The 19,981-nt window shown below is 53.2% G+C and overlaps 1 protein-coding gene and 1 long non-coding RNA gene across 4 annotated transcripts; one reads left to right on the forward strand and one right to left on the reverse strand.

Annotated features, from left to right (window-relative positions):
- Nucleotides 1–649: 649 nt before the first annotated feature.
- On the reverse strand, nucleotides 650–16,112 carry LOC117011583. 3 transcript variants are annotated; one of them, XR_004421022.1, is made up of 3 exons: nucleotides 15,542–16,112; nucleotides 4,427–8,054; nucleotides 650–908 (listed from the first exon to the last, which is right to left on the reverse strand). It is a non-coding gene; the product is annotated as an uncharacterized LOC117011583 (long non-coding RNA). The 3 variants fall into 3 exon arrangements; XR_004421021.1 differs by lacking the exon at nucleotides 650–908 and adding an exon at nucleotides 10,452–10,512 and having other exon boundaries at nucleotides 3,770–8,054; XR_004421020.1 differs by lacking the exon at nucleotides 650–908 and having other exon boundaries at nucleotides 3,770–8,054.
- Nucleotides 16,113–16,157: 45 nt separating this feature from the next.
- On the forward strand, nucleotides 16,158–19,046 carry LOC117011581 (zinc finger protein 883-like). Its single transcript, XM_033087001.2, has 2 exons — nucleotides 16,158–16,617; nucleotides 16,803–19,046. The coding sequence occupies exons 1-2, from the start codon at nucleotides 16,200–16,202 to the stop codon at nucleotides 18,047–18,049; spliced, it is 1,665 nt and encodes a 554-aa protein (XP_032942892.1). The 5' UTR covers nucleotides 16,158–16,199; the 3' UTR covers nucleotides 18,050–19,046.
- The last annotated feature ends 935 nt before the right edge of the window (nucleotides 19,047–19,981 follow it).

The following is a 19,981-nucleotide window of genomic DNA, read 5'->3' on the forward strand; positions in this document are numbered from 1 at the left end:
GCACGGACTATAAACCGCGTTTCTGGGGTGTCCTCGTCCATACATAAGCCGCAACAGATTATTAACTGCACTTCCGTTCGTAGTGAGGATCCGTGTGCAACTTTCACAAATGTGCAATTACTCACAGAATCGCAGCATAGCGGGGTTTACTGGCTCGGGGCGGAGCTAGGCAGGCTCGGCCCACTCATGGTTGCTCACAGGGCTAGGTGGCCCGGTTCGGCGGGGCTGCTCGGGTGGTGGTGCCGCTGCCGCCAAGCTCGCTCACCTTCCCCCCATCTGCACCGCCGCCGGGCTCCCCAGAGCTGCTAGCCCCGGTTCTTCTGGGCTTCCCCATGCCGATAGGCTTCCCGCATCTGCCGTGCTGCCCCACGCTGTTGGCCCCGGTTCTGCTGGGCTTCCCCGTGCTGACGGGCTTCCCACTTCTGCTGTGCTCCCCCGCGCCGCTGGGCTCCCCCACACTGCTAGCCCTGGTTCTGCTGGGCTCCCCCACACTGCTAGCCCTGGTTCTGCTGGGCTCCCCCACACTGCTAGCCCTGGTTCTGCTGGGCTCCCCCGCCCTGCTGGCCCGGGCTCTGCTGCCTGCCCCCTGCGCCACTGGCCTCGCCTCTGCCAGGCTTTCCCGCCTCTGCCGGGGCTGGCCGGGCTCCAGCTTGGCTTGGGACTGCCACGGGCTCTCACTTACGGGTTGGCAGCTTTCAGAATATTGTTCATATATTGGCCGCTCTGGATTACAGGCCACACTTCCAGGTACGAACCAAAACCTTAGTCAAAATGGTGCGGCTTGTACTCGTGAAATTACTGTACATCAGTGAGCATTTGCTTCAAAGCATTAGAAGTGAGATTCAACTGTTGACTCATCCAGCATCCCAGCTTGTTAAGTGTAGACAATGCTTGAGCAGGAGCAATATCTGGAGAAAAAATTGATGCTATTATTTGTGTCGGAGCACCCCAAAACTCCACGCGGTCATGACAGTCAGGTTCCAGACCCCCAATTTCTCTTTTAGCTCTCCTGCTATGTCCTGCTCTCCAAAGGGTCTGGTTCAGCCTTTCACGCATGCTAGGAGCAAACATAGTTACAGTAGTTTCACGAATACAAGCCGCACGGATTATAAGCCGCACCCCCGGTGCCTCGACAATGTTGCTGTCTTTGTCAATAGATAAGCCGCACCCCGAATATTAGCCGCACTTTCGTTCGTAGCGAGAATCCGTGCGCAGCTTTCACAAATTGGCCAATTAGTAACAGGATCGCGGCATAGCGGGCTTTACTGGCTCGGGGCGGGGCCAGGCAGGCTCGGCCCGCTCATGGTTGCCGACGGGGCCGGGTGGCCCAGCTCAGCGCCACGGCTCGGCGGGGCTGGCCGGGTGGTACTGCCGCCGCCGCCGGGCTCGCTGGCCCCCCTCTCCCGTCAGCACCGCCCCGCTGCCGCCTTCCCTAGCCCCGCCGCCGGGCTCGCCGGCCGCGGCGCGCTGCCTTCCCTAGCCCCGCCGGCGGGCTCGCCGGCCACGGCGCGCCGCGTTCCCTAGCCCCGCCGCCGGGTTCGCCGGCCGCGGCGCGTTCCCTAGCCCCGCCACCGGGCTCGCCGGCCGCGGCGCGCCGCCTTCCCTAGCCCCGCCGGCGGGCTCGCCGGCCACGGCGCGCCGCGTTCCCTAGCCCCGCCGCCGGGTTCGCCGGCCGCGGCGCGTTCCCTAGCCCCGCCACCGGGCTCGCCGGCCGCGGCGCGCCGCCTTCCCTAGCCCCGCCGCCGGGCTCGCCGGCCGCGGCGCGCCGCCTTCCCTAGCCCCGCCGGCGGGCTCGCCGGCCACGGCGCGCCGCCTTCCCTAGCCCCGCCGCCGGGTTCGCCGGCCGCGGCGCGTTCCCTAGCCCCGCCACCGGGCTCGCCGGCCGCGGCGCGCCGCCTTCCCTAGCCCCGCCGGCGGGCTCGCCGGCCACGGCGCGCCGCGTTCCCTAGCCCCGCCGCCGGGTTCGCCGGCCGCGGCGCGTTCCCTAGCCCCGCCACCGGGCTCGCCGGCCGCGGCGCGCCGCCTTCCCTAGCCCCGCCGGCGGGCTCGCCGGCCACGGCGCGCCGCGTTCCCTAGCCCCGCCGCCGGGTTCGCCGGCCGCGGCGCGTTCCCTAGCCCCGCCACCGGGCTCGCCGGCCGCGGCGCGCCGCCTTCCCTAGCCCCGCCGCCGGGCTCGCCGGCCGCGGCGCGCCGCCTTCCCTAGCCCCGCCGGCGGGCTCGCCGGCCACGGCGCGCCGCCTTCCCTAGCCCCGCCGCCGGGTTCGCCGGCCGCGGCGCGTTCCCTAGCCCCGCCGCCGGGTTCGCCGGCCGCGGCGCGTTCCCTAGCCCCGCCACCGGGCTCGCCGGCCGCGGCGCGCCGCCTTCCCTAGCCCCGCCGCCGGGCTCGCCGGCCGCGGCGCGTTCCCTAGCCCCGCCACCGGGCTCGCCGGCCGCGGCGCGCCGCCTTCCCTAGCCCCGCCGCCGGGCTCGCCGGCCGCGGCGCGCCGCCTTCCCTAGCCCCGCCGGCGGGCTCGCCGGCCACGGCGCGCCGCCTTCCCTAGCCCCGCCGCCGGGTTCGCCGGCCGCGGCGCGTTCCCTAGCCCCGCCACCGGGCTCGCCGGCCGCGGCGCGCCGCCTTCCCTAGCCCCGCCGGCGGGCTCGCCGGCCACGGCGCGCCGCGTTCCCTAGCCCCGCCGCCGGGTTCGCCGGCCGCGGCGCGTTCCCTAGCCCCGCCACCGGGCTCGCCGGCCGCGGCGCGCCGCCTTCCCTAGCCCCGCCGCCGGGCTCGCCGGCCGCGGCGCGCCGCCTTCCCTAGCCCCGCCGGCGGGCTCGCCGGCCACGGCGCGCCGCCTTCCCTAGCCCCGCCGCCGGGTTCGCCGGCCGCGGCGCGTTCCCTAGCCCCGCCGCCGGGCTCGCCGGCCGCGGCGCGCCGCCTTCCCTAGCACCTCCGCCGGGCTCGCCGGCCGCGGCGCGCCGCCTTCCCTAGCCCCGCCGCCGGGCTCGCCGGCCGCGGCGCGCCGCCTTCCCTAGCCCCGCCGGCGGGCTCGCCGGCCGCCCCCTCCCGTCTGCACCGCCGCCGCGTTTCCTCGCCCTGGTCGGCACTGCAGGCCCCCGCACCGCCAGGCTCCCCCACGCTGCTGGCCCCAATTCTGCTGGGCTTCCCCCGCTGCCAGGCAGCCCCACCCGTCGGCCTTCCTGCTTCTGCCATGCTCCCCTGCACTGCTAGCCCCAGTTCTCCCGGGCTCCCCCGCCCTGCTGGCTCAGGCTCTGCCGCCCTCCCTGCCCCGCCCTGCTGGCTCAGGCTCAGCCGCCCGCCCCCCACACTGCTGGCCCCGCCTCTGCCAGGCTTTCCCACCTCTGCCGGGGCCGGCCGGGCTCCAGCTTGGCTTGGGGCTGCCGCGGGCTCTCACTTCCGTGTTGGCAGCTTTTAGAATTTTGTTAATAGATTAGCCGCCCCGGAATATTAGCCGCACTTCCGGGTTTCCACCAAAATTTTGGTCAAATTGGTGCGGCTTGTATTCGTGAAATTACTGTAATTTTCCCAAGTAACAAGGTCCATCAAAGGGGTTTTGTGGAATTGCAGGCCATGCTCTGTCCCCACAAATTAAAAAGACATGTGGTGGAAGCAATCTTACAGTTGCATTCTCACCAGCACTCTCAGGATAAATCTAATTGTGGCAATACCTGATCACGTTCCTGTACCATGGAGAATTGGGATTGAGGATGACACTACTGTTCTTAGGACGTGGGACTAGAACATTGCTCGTGTTAGTTGATTTGGGATCTGGGAGATAGTTAAAGAACAAGCAATAATTTCCAGCTACTGACCCTAACAGATTTAGTTCTTCAGCTTCTAGCCCACTTTCCTTCAGCCACTGTGTTATCATACCTGCTTGAAAGCCCTCTCCATTCGGCTCAATCCCCAATCTTTTGCATTCATCCACTTTTGTATCACCTTTGGTTAGGCTGCACCTTTTCAGGAGCAATTTGGAGGCCTGCCTCCTGCAGCTGCTGCTGCAGGGCAGGTGGCAGGCTTGCTGCATTCATGCTCTCACCTGCTATCAGAATATCATCTATGTAAGGATAGATAAGATACTGTGGATATTGTTTTCTCAAAGGTGCCAGTGCCCAAACAACGTACAATTGGAACATGGTGGGAGAGTTTCGCATTCCTTGTAGCAAAACTACCCATTGACATCTCTTTGCTGGCTCTGCCTTGCTTATAGATTGCACTGAAAAGGCAAATTTCTCACTGTCATCCTCAGTGAGATGGAGGAATCGTGAAAAAACAATCTTTTAAATCAACAATCACCAATTGCCAGTTAACAGGTAACGTTGAAGGGAAGGTAAACCAGGTTGCAAAGATCCCATGTCCTGCATCCCAGGACTTCCATCTTGAGAACCTGAAACAAGGAATAGCTAAAGGAGGTTAGTAGGAGCACAATACCATGATGATGACATGAGGCTTTTTCTTGATAGGTTGCTTTTGTAAGCTTCCAGACAGGCCTATATTTTGGCAGTCCTGTTCATGTTCAGGTCATGAAAACTGCATGGTGTTTAGAGAATTTATCTTCTGACTGGGCCTCATTTTCTTAGAGACAATTCAATAGATGATCACTTTGAACCTGCTGATGATAAAAACACATGCATAACTTCTTTTTAAGTTAGTGAATCAATGAGGCTTTGTCATTGTACATTCAATTGAGGAGTCTTAAATCTAGTGAGACCAGAAACTTACAGCAATCAGGAATAATTCAGATATAACAATCAAACACATTTCTAATATCAGACATAATTAATTACATATGTGGAATTAGATCATTACCAAGCACTAAAACATTGTACCATCATCCCAGTGTCTGCAACCTCAAATCAGTGAAGAATTGCATAATCATCTCTGGAAAATTATTCCCAAGCTCACTTAAAAAATAAGTTCAGCTGTCATATTGATAGGGTCAAATAGCCAAGTCAAAGCAACTTGAGTATTGTTTTGTGCAGAAAACACTTGGGTCTGTTGGCAGTTTCCCATCCAGGTAGAGCCAGGGCGTGGCCAGAGCCCAGGCCCTAATTGGAAGAGAATTCCCTGACATTAAAAAAATGATCCTAAAAATGACACGTGTCTCATCAATAATTACACCAAAAGATGTTAAAACACCTGAAAAAGCCAGCTATAAATACAACATTAATATCTTAAGAGTTGTGCCTATTACAAAAATTGGTAAATTCACACCATGCAATCAATAGTGTTAATTATCACTTCAGTAGAACAAAAAGCACACTTAAGAGAGCTCAGTTAATCAGTATTAATACCAAACACAACGTCATCTAAATAAAACTGGAACAAAACATTGTCTAAACTCAGTGATACTGAAACTTAACAGAAATTAAATCTAACAGAATTAACTTACTAGAACTTAGACTTAGTCAATCTTAACATTAATCAGAACACAAAATTGCTTTGCTGATCCAAAATGCTCGGGTAGAGACAGTGTGGGGATATGAGCATTTCAGGAATGCTGACATTTTGGGTTGGTGCAGTGTGAGGAAAGCAGGCAGGATTACCATCAGATGTGACTCTTTCCAAATTCCAGTGTGTCCCACACCAAGATCAATCCCAAACCCCAGCAAAATGTCTTAAGCCTCCCATCCCTGTATTTCTATTTCTGAATGCCTCACCTCACCCAACCCAGGCTTTTTAAAGGAACAAACAGCAAGAGGTGCTACAAGGGCAGGATCTGTGCAGCCCCTCTGCTATTTATAAGCAACTCAAGTATTATTCTAAAGAGCATAATGGAGAATCTTCAAGTTTAATGTTTCACTGCATCTAATCTCTGCCATTTCTCTGAGGCACAAAGGTGGATCTGAAGCCAAGTGTCCACTTAATCCAGAGTGCTGACTCCCAGTGAAAGCATTGCAAGGGTTATAAGGGCCAGAACATAAAGCAGGCTGCCCAGGATGGATGTCTTGTACTTGGCACAGGCATGCACCTTGAAAATACAAGAATTCTGTGTATGTTTGTGAGGTTTGGTAATTGGTTTCAGATGGTGAGGATGTGGCTGCTGGAACCAAGGACAAAGCTCAGTCTTCTGTCATTTTGAATTGTTCCCTTATGTCCTCTGGATTTACACCCTCTGCAGCAAGACTGGCAAGAGTGGATGTGTTTATTACCTGAGCATTGCTGGCCTGGCAGACCCTCCACAGCTCAGGGAAACAAAATTCCTACCCAGAATTTGGATCCTGGGTCTCTGTCTTTCACTATGAAATAATCAGGTCACATTCCTGGGAAATTCAGGTGAATTAGCCGAGCTACTGACTCCCTTGTGCAAAAATCAATTTCCATTTCTATACTCTGCATTTAAGAATGAATCCTTATCAGCCTGTGGAAGAAAGGATTTCATGGGAGAAGAGTTCCACAGCCCCCTCAGAATGGTGACGGACTCCAGGGAAGGACAGGGATAAAAAAACCCAGAGCTCACTCATGAATTTACACATTTCAACCACTTTGCCAGTGGTACCAATGCACCTCATTTGCACATTTCTGAGTCCTAAGGAATCTTTTTTTTTGTATGCTGGTTATACACAAATCTGACTTGGAAACACTGGACATGTATTGACATCATTCAGCTTAACTGTGGAATGAAAAATGTTAACAGCAGACTGTTATCAGACCTGAATTTTGTGACAGAAATGGGAATAATACATTTTTTTTACTAAAAGAAATTATCTCCTGAAGCAATTAATCAGGATTCAGGAAAGAAACATAAGGAAATCTTAAATTTTAACCAATCTTCAATTACCATTCACTCTCAACTCTATTTCAAGATAGTGTGCATTCACAGAGAAGAGAGCATAGCTGTTTTATGGTGCTTATTAAACTGAAAGAAAAAGGCAATTAAACTGTGTGAGATAAAATCCTTCCGTTTGTCATCTGGAGAATAAAGGACTCACATCACATGATCCAAACAACTTTAGGATGTAATCCCACTTCCCCTTCCAGCCTTTATAAAAGTAATTATTTGCAGTATTTCTTCTGTCCAGTTTGAATACATTCAGGAGTGGGGGGAAAAACAAATCTGATTTCTGTTTGAAAGTCTGAGGATCTCATCTGATGGCAGCATTAAAATCTGCAGAAAATGCTATAGCAACGTGTTTCCATGAAGACATGTAGCAAACAGTTATGGAATTGTACCTATGGATCTGACATTTGAGGATCTAAGAACTGAGTGGTGCTCTCTTTTTAAACCTAAACACAGCTTAGACAGCATCTCTTCTCATTAATATGTATCTCAGCACTCCACAATAGGAAATAATCACAGATTTAACTAGGGATGAATAAGGACTCCAGACATAAGCTGGAATCTCCTTCTATGATAGAAACAGAAGAGAAAAATTTGTATATTGGCTGGGAGTAGGGTCAGTGTAGGATAAACACAAGGTGGGTTACACCACACATAAAGCAAAGGGGGAAATACCTGTGGAACAAAGCACTGCTGAGGCCTCTGGAACCAGGTTTAATTCTAGTCATCCTCATCCTAAAAAGATGAACTCAGCTGGAACAGATGCAAAAAGTCACCCTACCTGACCAGCAAGAAAAGGGTTCAGGTCTCCCAAAATGAAGGCTCAAATTGCTCTTGGTAACTGCACTTAGGGCAAAAGTTAACATCAGGGGCAGATAAAATAAGCAGCACCAGCAGCAGAACAGATGGGGTCAGGCTGCCTGAAAGTCTGATCTGGAAAGTATTTTAAAAAAAGCATTTTAAAAGTATTTTAAAAAGTATTCAAAAAGCATTTTAACTTTGAGTAGAAAAAATGCTGGGTCACTTTTCTAGGAAAAAAAAGAGCAAATTACCCCTAACTCTGGAGATACCCCAGTATTACTGCTTCCCTTCAGAAGGCAGCTGAAAAGCAACACCAAGAAAGCAAAGCCCATTCTCAGATTTGTCTGAAAATTCCTTTCCAGCTGGCAGTGTGCTCCAGCCTGTGACTCTCCATGCCCAGAGGAACACTCACTGTGATGTGATAGGCTATGGTGGACTCCTTCTGACTTCAGTGATTTGTACAACAACATGGCCAACCTGGTAAAACAAACCCCAGGTAATTATGATTAATTAATACAGTAATAACAATTCCAAAGAGCCCAGTGGCCAGACCCAAGTTTTCCTACAGTACCAGTGGAATTCTTAGGGATGTCTTTTCATATAGGTCATTCAAACTGTGGATTCCCGTCCTTACATGACCTGTCAGCACAAACACAATCTAGACCTACTAAAAAGAGTGAATGATTAATTAGTCTTGTTTCATCACAGTATTTGATGACATTTTTGGAACAATATTCATCATTAATTAATTCCAAATGTCACTTTCTTAAAATGCAAACAAAAAAGGTTTTGAGCCCAACTCTTCCCTACTCCATTAATCACTGTTTCTTTGACCTCTCAAGGCTGGGAGAGACCTTCAAGAATTCCAGTACTTCTAGGGAGGCTTTTCCCAGAAATTTCACAAGCTTGTCAATATAACCCAGAGGCTGATGTTCTATTTCCAAGCCTGCCCTTGCCACTGACATACAGCACAACCTTGAGAAAATAGTTTCCCTTTTACTTCTCCTCTGACACTTCCCTGGTTTGCTGCATTTAGATTCTAAGAATACACCTCGATTTGGAGAGAGAAAATTGCTAAGCAGCTCAAAAGGAAAGGAGTTTTCAACCCTTGTCAGGGCTGCACCATGCCCACCTCCCAAAACTCACATAAGCCAATCTAGAAAGTGTTCTACTCTCTGTAGCAAGACACCCTGCCGAAAATCCTGTTAATTATTTTTGGGGGGATTTTTCCTCCCTGAGGTGCCATTCTGTTAGAGAGCATGTAATTACAGCCCGAGGAATGCTGCCACTTCATGTTAGCTACACAGGGAATTCCTCAGAACACTCAAATGCTGGGTTATACTTGACAAAATTGCCCCAATCTGGAGCTGCAGAAGCCAGGCTTTCACAAGAGCTCAGCTGGAGCCTCTGACTCAACAGGATCTTTCCTCCCAGCAGAGAGAACCCTTAGAATTAAGCTCTGACATTTTCAGTAGTAGAGAGAAAGGAGGGGACAAGTTGGCCAAAGCACATTTTAAAAATATTTTTAAGAAGGCAAATGGATCCTCAAGCAATCTTTGTGCCTCAATAACCTGATATAAAAACAAATAGGCAGCCTGTGCAGAGAACAGACAGCATTGAGCTATTTCTGCTTTTACAGTTGTGTCCAGAATTGCTGTTTCTGCAGGCCCCACTCCACGTTAGCTGCAGATTTACATCAGTAAATAAGGTTTAGTCTCTCCTTGGCTTGTTTTCTGGAACTTCTATCTGCAGTCTTCCCAGCTCTGTTGCAGAAGAAAAAAAAGTTCTTTTCATATATAAAATTAGCTTTTGTTCACTCTGTAATCATTATGTTGATGGAACTTGTCCTAAAAAGACTTTCAACTAATCAGTGATGTTAATTTAATTCCAAATTAAACAGCCTGCTGTAATCATCCTGCATTGCCTTCAAACTTAGAATTTAAAAACAAAACTCCCCAAGAAAGCATCACTGCATTTTTCTTTCGAATTCAACAAGCAAAGCTCTGCACAACAACATTCCAGCAGCATTTTTGCTCACTGTTTGCACAAGATTAGGGAATTGCAGCATGACTCTTTAATCTCAAGGTGCTGCATGGTGACATTATATACAGGACAAATTTAACTGAGCAGGAAAGAGAAATGACCTTGCAATATTAACAGGGGAGAAAAACAGGAAACAGAGAAGATCTCATTGCAACAAACAGAATTTCACAGTTTTTAGAAAGTTCAAGCCCTGAAGCTCACGGGTCAGCAGCCTGTCCTGAGCGTCACTGGCTAGGTGGCTTTAAAGCCTTTAGCATCTCTGGCTTTGGACTCACTGGGGATGAAAACATTGAAGCAAAAAAATTCTTCTCCAAGAAATTATAGCGGCTGCAACCAACCATGGAGGACTGGGAGGTTCTTTATAATGAGACTGTTGAAATTGCACCTCTTCAGAGTGGAGCATAAAAAACACCTTGTAACCCACTAGCTCAATATTTGCAAAAAATATATGGCAAAAAATCACATTAAAAAAAAAGTTTTGTTCAAAAAAATCCCAACCCTATCTTGTAAAATGCAGATAGTACAAGAAATTTTCTACTCAGCCAACAGATCCTAAAGCCTTGTGTCTGAATAACCGCCATCAGGATGTTACTCTTATAAACCATGGCATCTTGTCAGGAAGATCCCACCAGGGTGGGGAGGAGGAGCCTGACAGCTCAGCCCACACTGTCCCAGCCTGAACGAGAAAATTCCTGAGTCTTGGGAGCCTGGGATGTGGGGGAGCAAGGCCAAGAGCCAAATTCAAACCCTGCTTGGCCCCCATGGCCAGTTTGGAGGATTCTGCAGTGTCACACTTGTATTGATTGGGATTTTCCTCACATTTTCCCTCACCTCTGACTGCTGTCCCAGTGGAGGATTAAATGGATGGTGGCAGTGTGTTCCCAGCTTTCTCCTGAGGAACAGAAAATGACAGATCATGATCTCCTACACTACCACCATCAGCAAGCTGAAATGAAATTACAGTAATTTCACAACTATAAGGCGCACCCTTTTGACTAAAATTTTCCCCGGAACCCAGAAGTGCGCCTTATAGTCCGGTGCGCCTTATCTGATGGACAAAGTTCAGAAATTTGCCAACCCGGAAGTGAGAGCTGCGAACCACGGGGGGAGCCGGCAGAGCCATGGCCTCCAGGTGGAGGCGGGACAGACTGGCGGCGGGCACGCCCCGGCCCCGTGGAGGCGGAGCCGCCCCTCCAGAGGCACGCCCTGGCCCCGTGGAGGTGGCACAACCCCTCTACAGGCACCCCTCGACCCTGTGGAGGCAGCACGGCCCCTCTACAGGCACCCCCCGGCCCCATGGAGGCGGCACGGAGGGGTGGCGGCCATACCCCGCCCCCACCAGATACAGGTGGGCCTGGGGGCCCGCGGCACCGCCCCCACCGGGTACAGGCAGGCACAGGGACCAATGGCTGCCGGGTTGAGGCGGGGCCTTGTCCAGCAACCGCACGGAGGGAGCTGGGGGCGGACCCTCACTGCAAAAATAAAGTGCGCCTTATACTCCGGTGCGCCTTATCTGATCTCCAAAGTTGCAAATTTTGCTGACTCACGGGGGGTGTGCCTTATAGTCCGGTGCGCCTTATGGTCGTGAAATTACTGTAATTACAAATTGGCCCGAAGGTGAAAGTTTTGGTGTCACAGATGCGGAACAAGAACCAGTGACACGGGCTGAAGAAGCTCCGCCATACAACCAACTGCGGGCAGAGGAAACCCGTTACGCTTTATTCACCGACGGTTCCTGTCACATCGCAGGGATGAATTGGAGGTGGAAAGCAGCCGTATGGAGCCCCACACGATGGGTCGCAGAGGCCACTGAAGGAGAGGGTGGATCAAGCCAGTTTGCTAATTCAAAGCCATTCAGCTTGCCCTAGACATTGCAGAAAGAGAGAAGTGGACAAAGCTTTATCTGTACACTGATTCCTGGATGGTAGCCAATGCTTTGTGGGGATGGCTGGAGAGATGGAAAGAGGCGAACTGGCAGCATAGTGGAAAACCAATTTGGGCTGCTGAAGAATGGAAAGACATCGCTACCCGGTTAGAGAAACTACCTGTGAAGGTTCGCCATGTAGATGCCCATGTCCCCAGAAGTAGAGCTAATGAAGAGCAGCAAAACAATCAGAAGGTAGATCAGGCTGCAAAGATAGGGGTGTCGAAGATAGACCTTGATTGGGAACACAAGGGGGAGTTGTTCCTAGCACGATGGGCCCATGATGCCTCAGGCCACCAGGGTAGAGATGCCACCTATAAGTGGGCACGAGACCGAGGGGTGGATCTAACCATGGACAGTATCTCTCAGGTTATCCATGACTGTGAGACGTGCGCTGCCATCAAACAGGCCAAGCGGGTGAAGCCCCTCTGGTATGGGGGGCGATGGTCCAAGTACAAGTACGGGGAGGCCTGGCAGATTGACTACATCACACTGCCTCAAACCCGCCAAGGCAAGCGCTACGTGCTGACCATGGTGGAAGCCACCACGGGATGGTTGGAAACCTACCCTGTGTCTCGTGCTACAGCCCGTAACACCATCCTGGGCCTTGAGAAACAGGTCCTTTGGAGGCATGGTACCCCTGAGAGGATTGAGTCAGACAATGGGACTCATTTCAAGAACAGCCTCATAAACAGCTGGGCTAGGGAACATGGCATTGAGTGGGTGTACCACATCCCCTACCATGCACCAGCTGCAGGTAAAGTGGAGAGGTACAATGGATTGTTAAAAACTACCTTGAAAGCATTGGGTGGGGGTTCTTTTAAAAACTGGGAGCAGCATTTAGCAAAGGCCACCTGGTTAATTAACACCCGAGGCTCCACCAACTGAGCAGGTCCTGCTCAGTCTGAATCCCTTAATATAATAGATGGAGATAAAGTCCCAGTGGCCCATGTCAGAGGTTTGTAAGGGAAGACAGTATGGATAAATTCTGCCTCGAGAACAGACAAACCCATTCGTGGGACTGTCTTTGCTCAAGGACCAGGTTGTACATGGTGGGTAATGCAGAGAGATGGAACAACACGATGTGTACCTCAGGGAGATCTGATTGTGGGGTGAGACAAATATGATTGTTTGCTGAATGTTACCACCATTGTCTGTAAATTAGATCACACAGACATGAAACAGAAGGAAATGTGTAAGTGTCGAAGGTCTGAGCAAGTGAGATAGAAGGAAATGTGTATGTGTCGAAGGTTTGAGCAAGTGAGATGGAAGTATTTAATTGATGAAGTTTTAACATGGTGTTTAGTAGTGGACTCACGATATGGAGATAAGGGGTGGAATGTCCTGGGGTGACGTTATGGTGCTTGTATCCCCAATCGTGTGTTCTGTTTAAGTGAAGGTTTGTTTTGTCTACTTATCAGTTGGCTCCCCTCCCCCATGTCTGTGCTTGGGAGGCTGGCTCTGCTGGCTCAGGCTGCTAGCTGGCTTTGCTTGCTCGCTTTGCTTTTGCTTAGCTTTGCTTGCTTAGCTTCGCTTGCTAGTTTTAGTTTTCCTAGCTTTTGCTAATTAGTTACTTTAGTTTTAGCAGTCCAATCTCTTTCCCTGGACTGGTTTTCTTTTTCTGTTCTTTCCTTTTTTCCCTTTCTGTATACCTTCTGAACCTGTTTGGACCGGACCTGGAACACCGAGGAACATCAGGACCCTGCAATTTGAGATCTGCAGCAGTCATTCCCAGCGCTGGAGACTGATAACACCCACAGGAGATATTTTCTGAGTTTGTCACCGTCCCACACTGGTGAAAAAGTTTTTTTGTCATCCGGGGTTGTTAATTTTCTTCTCTTGTGTTGGGGAGTGTTTTGTTAAATTAATAAACAGTTTTTTTCCACTTTTCCTCTGAGGAAATTCTTCCCGAATCCGGTGGTGGGGGAGGAGTCTTGGGGGCTTTGTTTTTTCCTGGGGGCTCCTCCAGGAGGTTTTCCCTAAATTTGCCCTAAACTAGGACACAGTCTCGTTCCCATACTCCCATTCCCGATTCTGTTCTCATAGTCCCATTTCCCATTCCATTACCATCATCTTAATCCCTATCCCATGTTCTCTCTCCAATTGCTATTTCCATATTCCATGTCCCGTTCCCATATTCTCATTCCTGGTTCCTCTTCTCATTCCTGTCCCCATTCCCACTCTCTGTCCTCATTCCCAGTTGTTGCAGTGTAACAGATTCTCTCTGAGTCCCTCCAACAGAGAACAGAATGCAAGGATTAATATTAAAATTAAATTATAATTAAAAGCCTTTTGTAGAAATTAAAGCGTATTAAGACACACACACGTGGAATAGACATCTAAGGTTTAGATTACGGAAGTGGAAACACTCAGTTGCATAGATATGAAGTAGAAATGTAAACCGTAGTTTGAACTTAGTAGAAAAATACATTTTTCAGTGCCGTGAAATGTAAAACCCTTAAGATCTGGTGTGGAAAAATATATGCAGTGAGAGCTCAAAAAAACAGCTCAAAACAGAATAAAAGTATAGAAAGAATATTTCTTATATTCTTCAGATAGAACAGATAGGCCATGTGCACAACTTAGACTTAGGCTTTTGTATTACAAAACCAGAATTGTAAGAGGTTAAGGAGAAATCCTTCAGGTTGGTGGTTTTGTTTCTTTGGCTAATTTGTCAATAAAAATCCCTGTCTTGGAGCCAGAGCTCTCTCTCATCGCTCTCTCTTCCTCCACCACCATCATCATCACCACTGCCAGCATGGGAGAGAAGAAGCAGAGGAAGAACAAGAAGAAAAGAAGAGAAGAAGAAAGGCCAGGGAGCATCTGCCTCTCGAGCCTCTGTCCCAGGCCGCAGCTTCCCCCTCTGGCACCAGAGAGCTGCTGCTGCTTCCATCGGCACTTTAGGCCACAGAGATTGCACAGGGACTTGAGAGCCTGGCACTCTTTGCCTTTGGAGCCTGCCGTGCCTTTGCACTGAACAACCTGACAGCAGCAGCAGCTGCTGTGCTCTCTGAAGCTGTAAAGCCATCCCCAATCCCCACAGGCGCTGCCATTGCCGGTGCCGCTGCTGAGGCCGCCTGTGCCACGGGGGCCTGAGGGCTCCCCAGCTGGGGCTGCCTGTGCCACACGAAGCCTTGAGCCCTGCTGCTGCCCTTGGCCAGCTGCAGAGAGCACAAGGCTTTGGCCATTGCTCAGAGGCCCCCAGCTGGCCACAGCAGCCCATGCTGCCAGCAGCCCTGGGCCTCAGAGCCCTCCCTCCTGCTGGGGCCGTGCAGGGGCCATGGGCCTGCACCAGGCTCCTCTTGTTGCCACAGGAGCAAGGCTGCAGCTCCAGCCTTTGGGCCCTGGGCCGCAGCAGCCCAGGGCAGGCCCAGCTGCAGAGCTCCCAGCCCCGCTGCCTTTCACTGCAGCTCTGCTCAGCACTGATCCCCAGCCCAGATTCTCTCTGCGCTTGCTGCTTCCACATTCCCCGTCCTGTTCCCGTATTCCCAGCCCCATTCCCAGTCCCTGTCCCCATTCCCCATCCCATTCTCACTCTTGCTGTGGATGCTCTAGTCCCAGTCCCAGATCCCTTCACGCTCTCAGTCTTGTAGTCCAGTTCCCGGTCCCATTCTAGGTGCCAAATTCGCGGTTCCTGTGCTCCATCCCGATCACATTCCCAGACCCAGTCCGATTCTCAGACCCATTCCATTATTCCCATTGCCATTCCCTGTCCCCATTCCCTGACAGTGGGTCCTTTCCTAAAGCCCCTTCCAGTCCCTTCCCCTGTGCCTCTCCGGTATTCCCGGTCCCTGTCCCCACTCCCTGTCCCCATTCCCGGTTCCTAACCCCATTCCCGGTCCCTGTGCCCATTCTCTGTGCCCATTTCCGGTCCCTGTCCCCATTCCCTGTCCCCATTCCCGGCCTCAATTCCCATTCCCGGTCCCCATTCCCGGTCCCTGTCCCCATTCCCTGTACCCATTCCCGGTCCCCATTCCCGGTCCCTGTCCCCTCTCACCGGACGCCGCCGCCATCGCTCCCTTCCCCTCACGCCGGTGACGTCACCGCCGAAACCTCGCGCTGCTCCCGCCCACCAATCGCAGCGCGCGATCGCTCCGAAATTTGCATAACCACGGCTCTAGCCCCGCCCACCAACGGCCGCCATCGCCCCGGAGCGCTCTTTCCTCCCAGTTCGCTCCCAGTCAGAGCGGCACTGGCAGGGAAAGCGCTCCCAGTTCCTGCCCGGGGCTCTCAGCATCGCTGCCGCTGCTCTCCCTGGCATTCCCAGTGCTCCCAGTAGCACTCCCAGCGCCGCGCGGACCGCAGCCGCTCCGCAACCCCCCGGGCCAGAGCGCGGCTGCTTTTGGGTGTCGGCACCGGGCCAGGCCGGGCTGGGAGTGGAGGAGGAGCGGGAGGAAGAGGAGCAGCGGCACGAGGAGGAAGAGGAGGGACACGGGAGGAGGAGCAGCAACAGGAACAGGAGGAGCGGTAGGAACAGGAGCAGCGATTTTGGAACCACACGCTTCGCCCGGCCGCCCTGTCAGCCGCAGGTCCCCCGGCTCCGGCACCAGCGGCGTCCCCAAGAAGCCGCAGGTGAGCGGGGAGGGAGAACTCGCCACAAATCCATCACGAACGGCTCCGGGAGGGGTTTTTTTTGTGAGACAGGGGATGTTTGGATGTGGCAGGAGCCCAAAGGCGAGCCCGAAATGGCCCTGCAGGGATCTTGGCGGGTCCCACGTGGCGATGGCCCGGGAGCGGCGGGGAGGGGGCGATCTCGGCTCTGGGCATCGCCGGCAGAGCCGGGGGGGAAGGCGGGAGCCCCGGAGCGGGGAGAGCGCCCAGGGCCGATCCCGGAGCCGGGGCACCCCCGGCAGCCTGGAGGGCTGCGGGAGCTCGGTGATGAGCGGGCTCCGGGCCCCCCGAGGCTGAAAGGGGCGCTGACTTCTCCAGCTGCCCTTGGCCAGCGGCACCAGCGAACCCAACGCGCTCAGCCCTTGTTTTCCTCCCCAAAGCAGCATTTCCCAAACCTCGGCACCGAGGAGGAGGAGGAGGCCGTGAGGAAGAAGAGGAGGATGGCCCTGGTGCTACAGGCAGGTGAGAAGGAAGTCAGTGCCCCTTTCCCCCTGTGTCCTGCTCCATGTCCCAGCCCAGCACGGCCCCGGCTGCAGCACAACTCCGCTGCCGACGCCCTCCTGCCGGGGACGCGCTGGGGGGATCTCCTTGCCCTTGCCTCTGGCCCGGAGGCAAATCCCATCCTGTGCTTGTCCTTCGTGCCCCAGAGCAGGAGCTGAACACGGACAGCAGCGAGGACGAATCCCCGCGGCAGAACCTCGTGCAAGAGGCTGTTGGCAGCGGCTCCACGGCGCAGGAACGCAACGGGGAGGAAAAGCCCCGCAGATCCCGCACCAGGAGGGGCTGCAAACGCACAGCCTGGGGATCCCAGCAGGAAAGAGCCAGCCCGGGCCGGGGAGGCGGCCGCAGCTCGGAGCTGGGGCTCCAGGAGCAGCTTCATGATGGGGAGAAGCCCCACAAGTGCTCAGAATGTGGGAAGAGATTCAGGACGCGATGGGAGCTGATTCAACACCAGAGAATCCACACTGGGGAACGGCCCTACGAGTGTGAGGAGTGTGGGAAGAGATTCACGGTGAGCTCAAACTTGAAACAACACCAGAGGAGCCACACTGGGGAGAGGCCCTACGAGTGTGATAAATGCAAGAAGAGGTTTCAGACCAGCTCCAGTCTCCGCCTGCACTATCGCACTCACACAGAGGAGAGGCCGTATGAGTGCCCCGACTGCGGGAAGGGATTCAAGCTAAATGCACACCTCATCAACCACCGGCTCATCCACACCGGGGAGAGGCCCTATGAGTGTGATAAATGCAGGAAGAGTTTTATGAGAAGCACCGATCTGCTCACACACTATCGCTGTCACACAGGGGAACGTCCGTATGAGTGTTGGCAGTGTGGGAAGGGATTCACCCAGAAATCAAACCTGACCAAACACCAGAAGAGCCACACTGGAGAGCAGCCCACCGAGTGTGAGGTATGTGGGAAGAGCTTCAAAGACAGCTCACACCTGTACCAACACCAGAGAATCCACACTGGGGAGATGCCCTACGAGTGTGATAAATGCAGGAAAAGGTTTCTGACCAGCTCCAATCTCCTCAAGCACTATCGCACTCACCTTGATGAGAGGCCTTATGAGTGCCACGACTGCGGGAAGGGCTTTAAGAAAAACTCACAACTCATCCAACACCAGCGCACCCATACAGGGGAGAGGCCCTATGAGTGTGATAAATGCAGGAAGAGTTTTCAGACCAGCTCCTGTCTCCTCAAGCACTATCGCATTCACACCAATGAACGACCATACCACTGCCCCTACTGCGGGAAGGGCTTCAAGCAAAACTCACACCTTGTCAGGCACCAACTCATGCACACCGGGGAGAGGCCCTACGAATGTGCTGAGTGTGGGAAGCGCTTCTCCTGTAGCTCTAATTTGACCCAACACCAACGGAGGCTCCACTGAGGGAAGCCCTGCGAGTGTCCCGAGTACGGGAAGAGCTTCGTGCGCTGCTCCAGCTCCATCCCCCATGGCAGGATCCGCGCTGGATGATCCCCAGTGAGCCCCGGTGGGCAGAGCCCCGCTGAGCCCTGGTGCCTCTGATCCATGTTGGGAACACACCTGGCTGGGGGCTCCACGTCCTCCTGCTCCCATCGCCGTCCAGATCCCATTCCCAGTCCCATGCTCCCTGTCCTTTTCCATTTCTTGTACTCTTGATCCCTCTCCCATTCCCATATTTGAATTTCTGTATTTCCAGTCCCGTTCACATATTCCCTGTCCTAATTCTGTTCTCATATTCCCATTCCCCATTCCATTCCCATCATGTTAATCTCCATCCCATGTTCTCTCTCCAATTGCTATTTCCGTATTCCCTGTCCCATATTTCCATTTCCAGGTCCTATTTTCATTCCTGTTCCCATGTCTCTGTCCCCATTCCCAGCCCCTGTCCCCATTCCCAGCCCCTGTTCCCAACACCATTCCCAGTTGTTGCAGTGCATAACACAGAAGTCTCTCTCAGTCCCTACAAGAGAGAACTGAATGCAAGAATGAAATCAAAATCTTTGAAAAAATTAAATTGCATTAACACACATGCACAGGGAATAGAGGTCTAGGTTGTAGTTTGAAGGATTAGAAATATTAAGTTGCATAGCTATGAAGTAGAAGTATAAACATTATTGTGACATATGTAGAAATGTGTTTTAAATGCCTAAAAAGTAAAAGCCATAAAATGTAATACAAAATACAAAATTTGCATTGATAGCTCAAAAACACAGTTCAAGACAGAATCAAAATGTAGTAAGAATATTTCTTATATTCTTCAGATAGACTAGATAGGCCATGTGCACAAGTTAGATGTAGACTTGTATTAGAGAAGCAGAATTCTAAGAGGTTTAGGAGAAAAGCTTTGGGTTGGTGGTTTGGGCTCATTGGGTATTTTGTCAATAAAAATCCCTGTCTTGGAGCCAGAGCCCTCGCTTGCTCCTCTCTCGTCGCTCCCTCTTCCTCCACAGCCATCATCATCAACACTGCCAGCACGGGAGAGAAGAAGCAGAGGAAGAACAAGAAGAAAAGAAGAGAAGAAGAAAGGCCAGGGAGCATCTGCCTCTCGAGCCTCTGTCCCAGGCCGCAGCTTCCCCCTCTGGCACCAGAGAGCTGCTGCTGCTTCCATCGGCACTTTAGGCCACAGAGATTGCACAGGGACTTGAGAGCCTGGCACTCTTTGCCTTTGGAGCCTGCCGTGCCTTTGCACTGAACACCTTGCCAGCAGCAGCAGCTGCTGTGCTCTCTGAAGCTGTAAAGCCATCCCCAATCCCCACAGGCGCTGCCATTGCCGGTGCCGCTGCTGAGGCCGCCTGTGCCACGGGGGCCTGAGGGCTCCCCAGCTGGGGCTGCCTGTGCCACACGAAGCCTTGAGCCCTGCTGCTGCCCTTGGCCAGCTGCAGAGAGCACAAGGCTTTGGCCATTGCTCAGAGGCCCCCAGCTGGCCACAGCAGCCCATGCTGCCAGCAGCCCTGGGCCTCAGAGCCCTCCCTCCTGCTGGGGCCGTGCAGGGGCCATGGGCCTGCACCAGGCTCCTCTTGTTGCCACAGGAGCAAGGCTGCAGCTCCAGCCTTTGGGCCCTGGGCCGCAGCAGCCCAGGGCAGGCTGCGCAGAGTTAGGGATATACGTGCGGAAGATATCGGGCTGTACGGTCAGTCAGGACATCCCCTCCCGCAGTCACGCCTTTGCTCCGTACTTGGCTACACCCAGCTGTACGTGAGCAGAAGGAAATGACACTGACTGCCCAAGCTATAAAAACCCTTGTGACCCTTCAATAAACGCCATTTGCTGTCCACCACGTTGGTGTCCAGGAGCATATGGACCGAGTGGCCCGGGGTTAGGGCCGCCGTGCCGGGC

Source organism: Catharus ustulatus, unplaced genomic scaffold, assembly GCF_009819885.2.
Source record: "Catharus ustulatus isolate bCatUst1 unplaced genomic scaffold, bCatUst1.pri.v2 scaffold_96_arrow_ctg1, whole genome shotgun sequence".
NCBI lineage: Eukaryota > Metazoa > Chordata > Aves > Passeriformes > Turdidae > Catharus > Catharus ustulatus.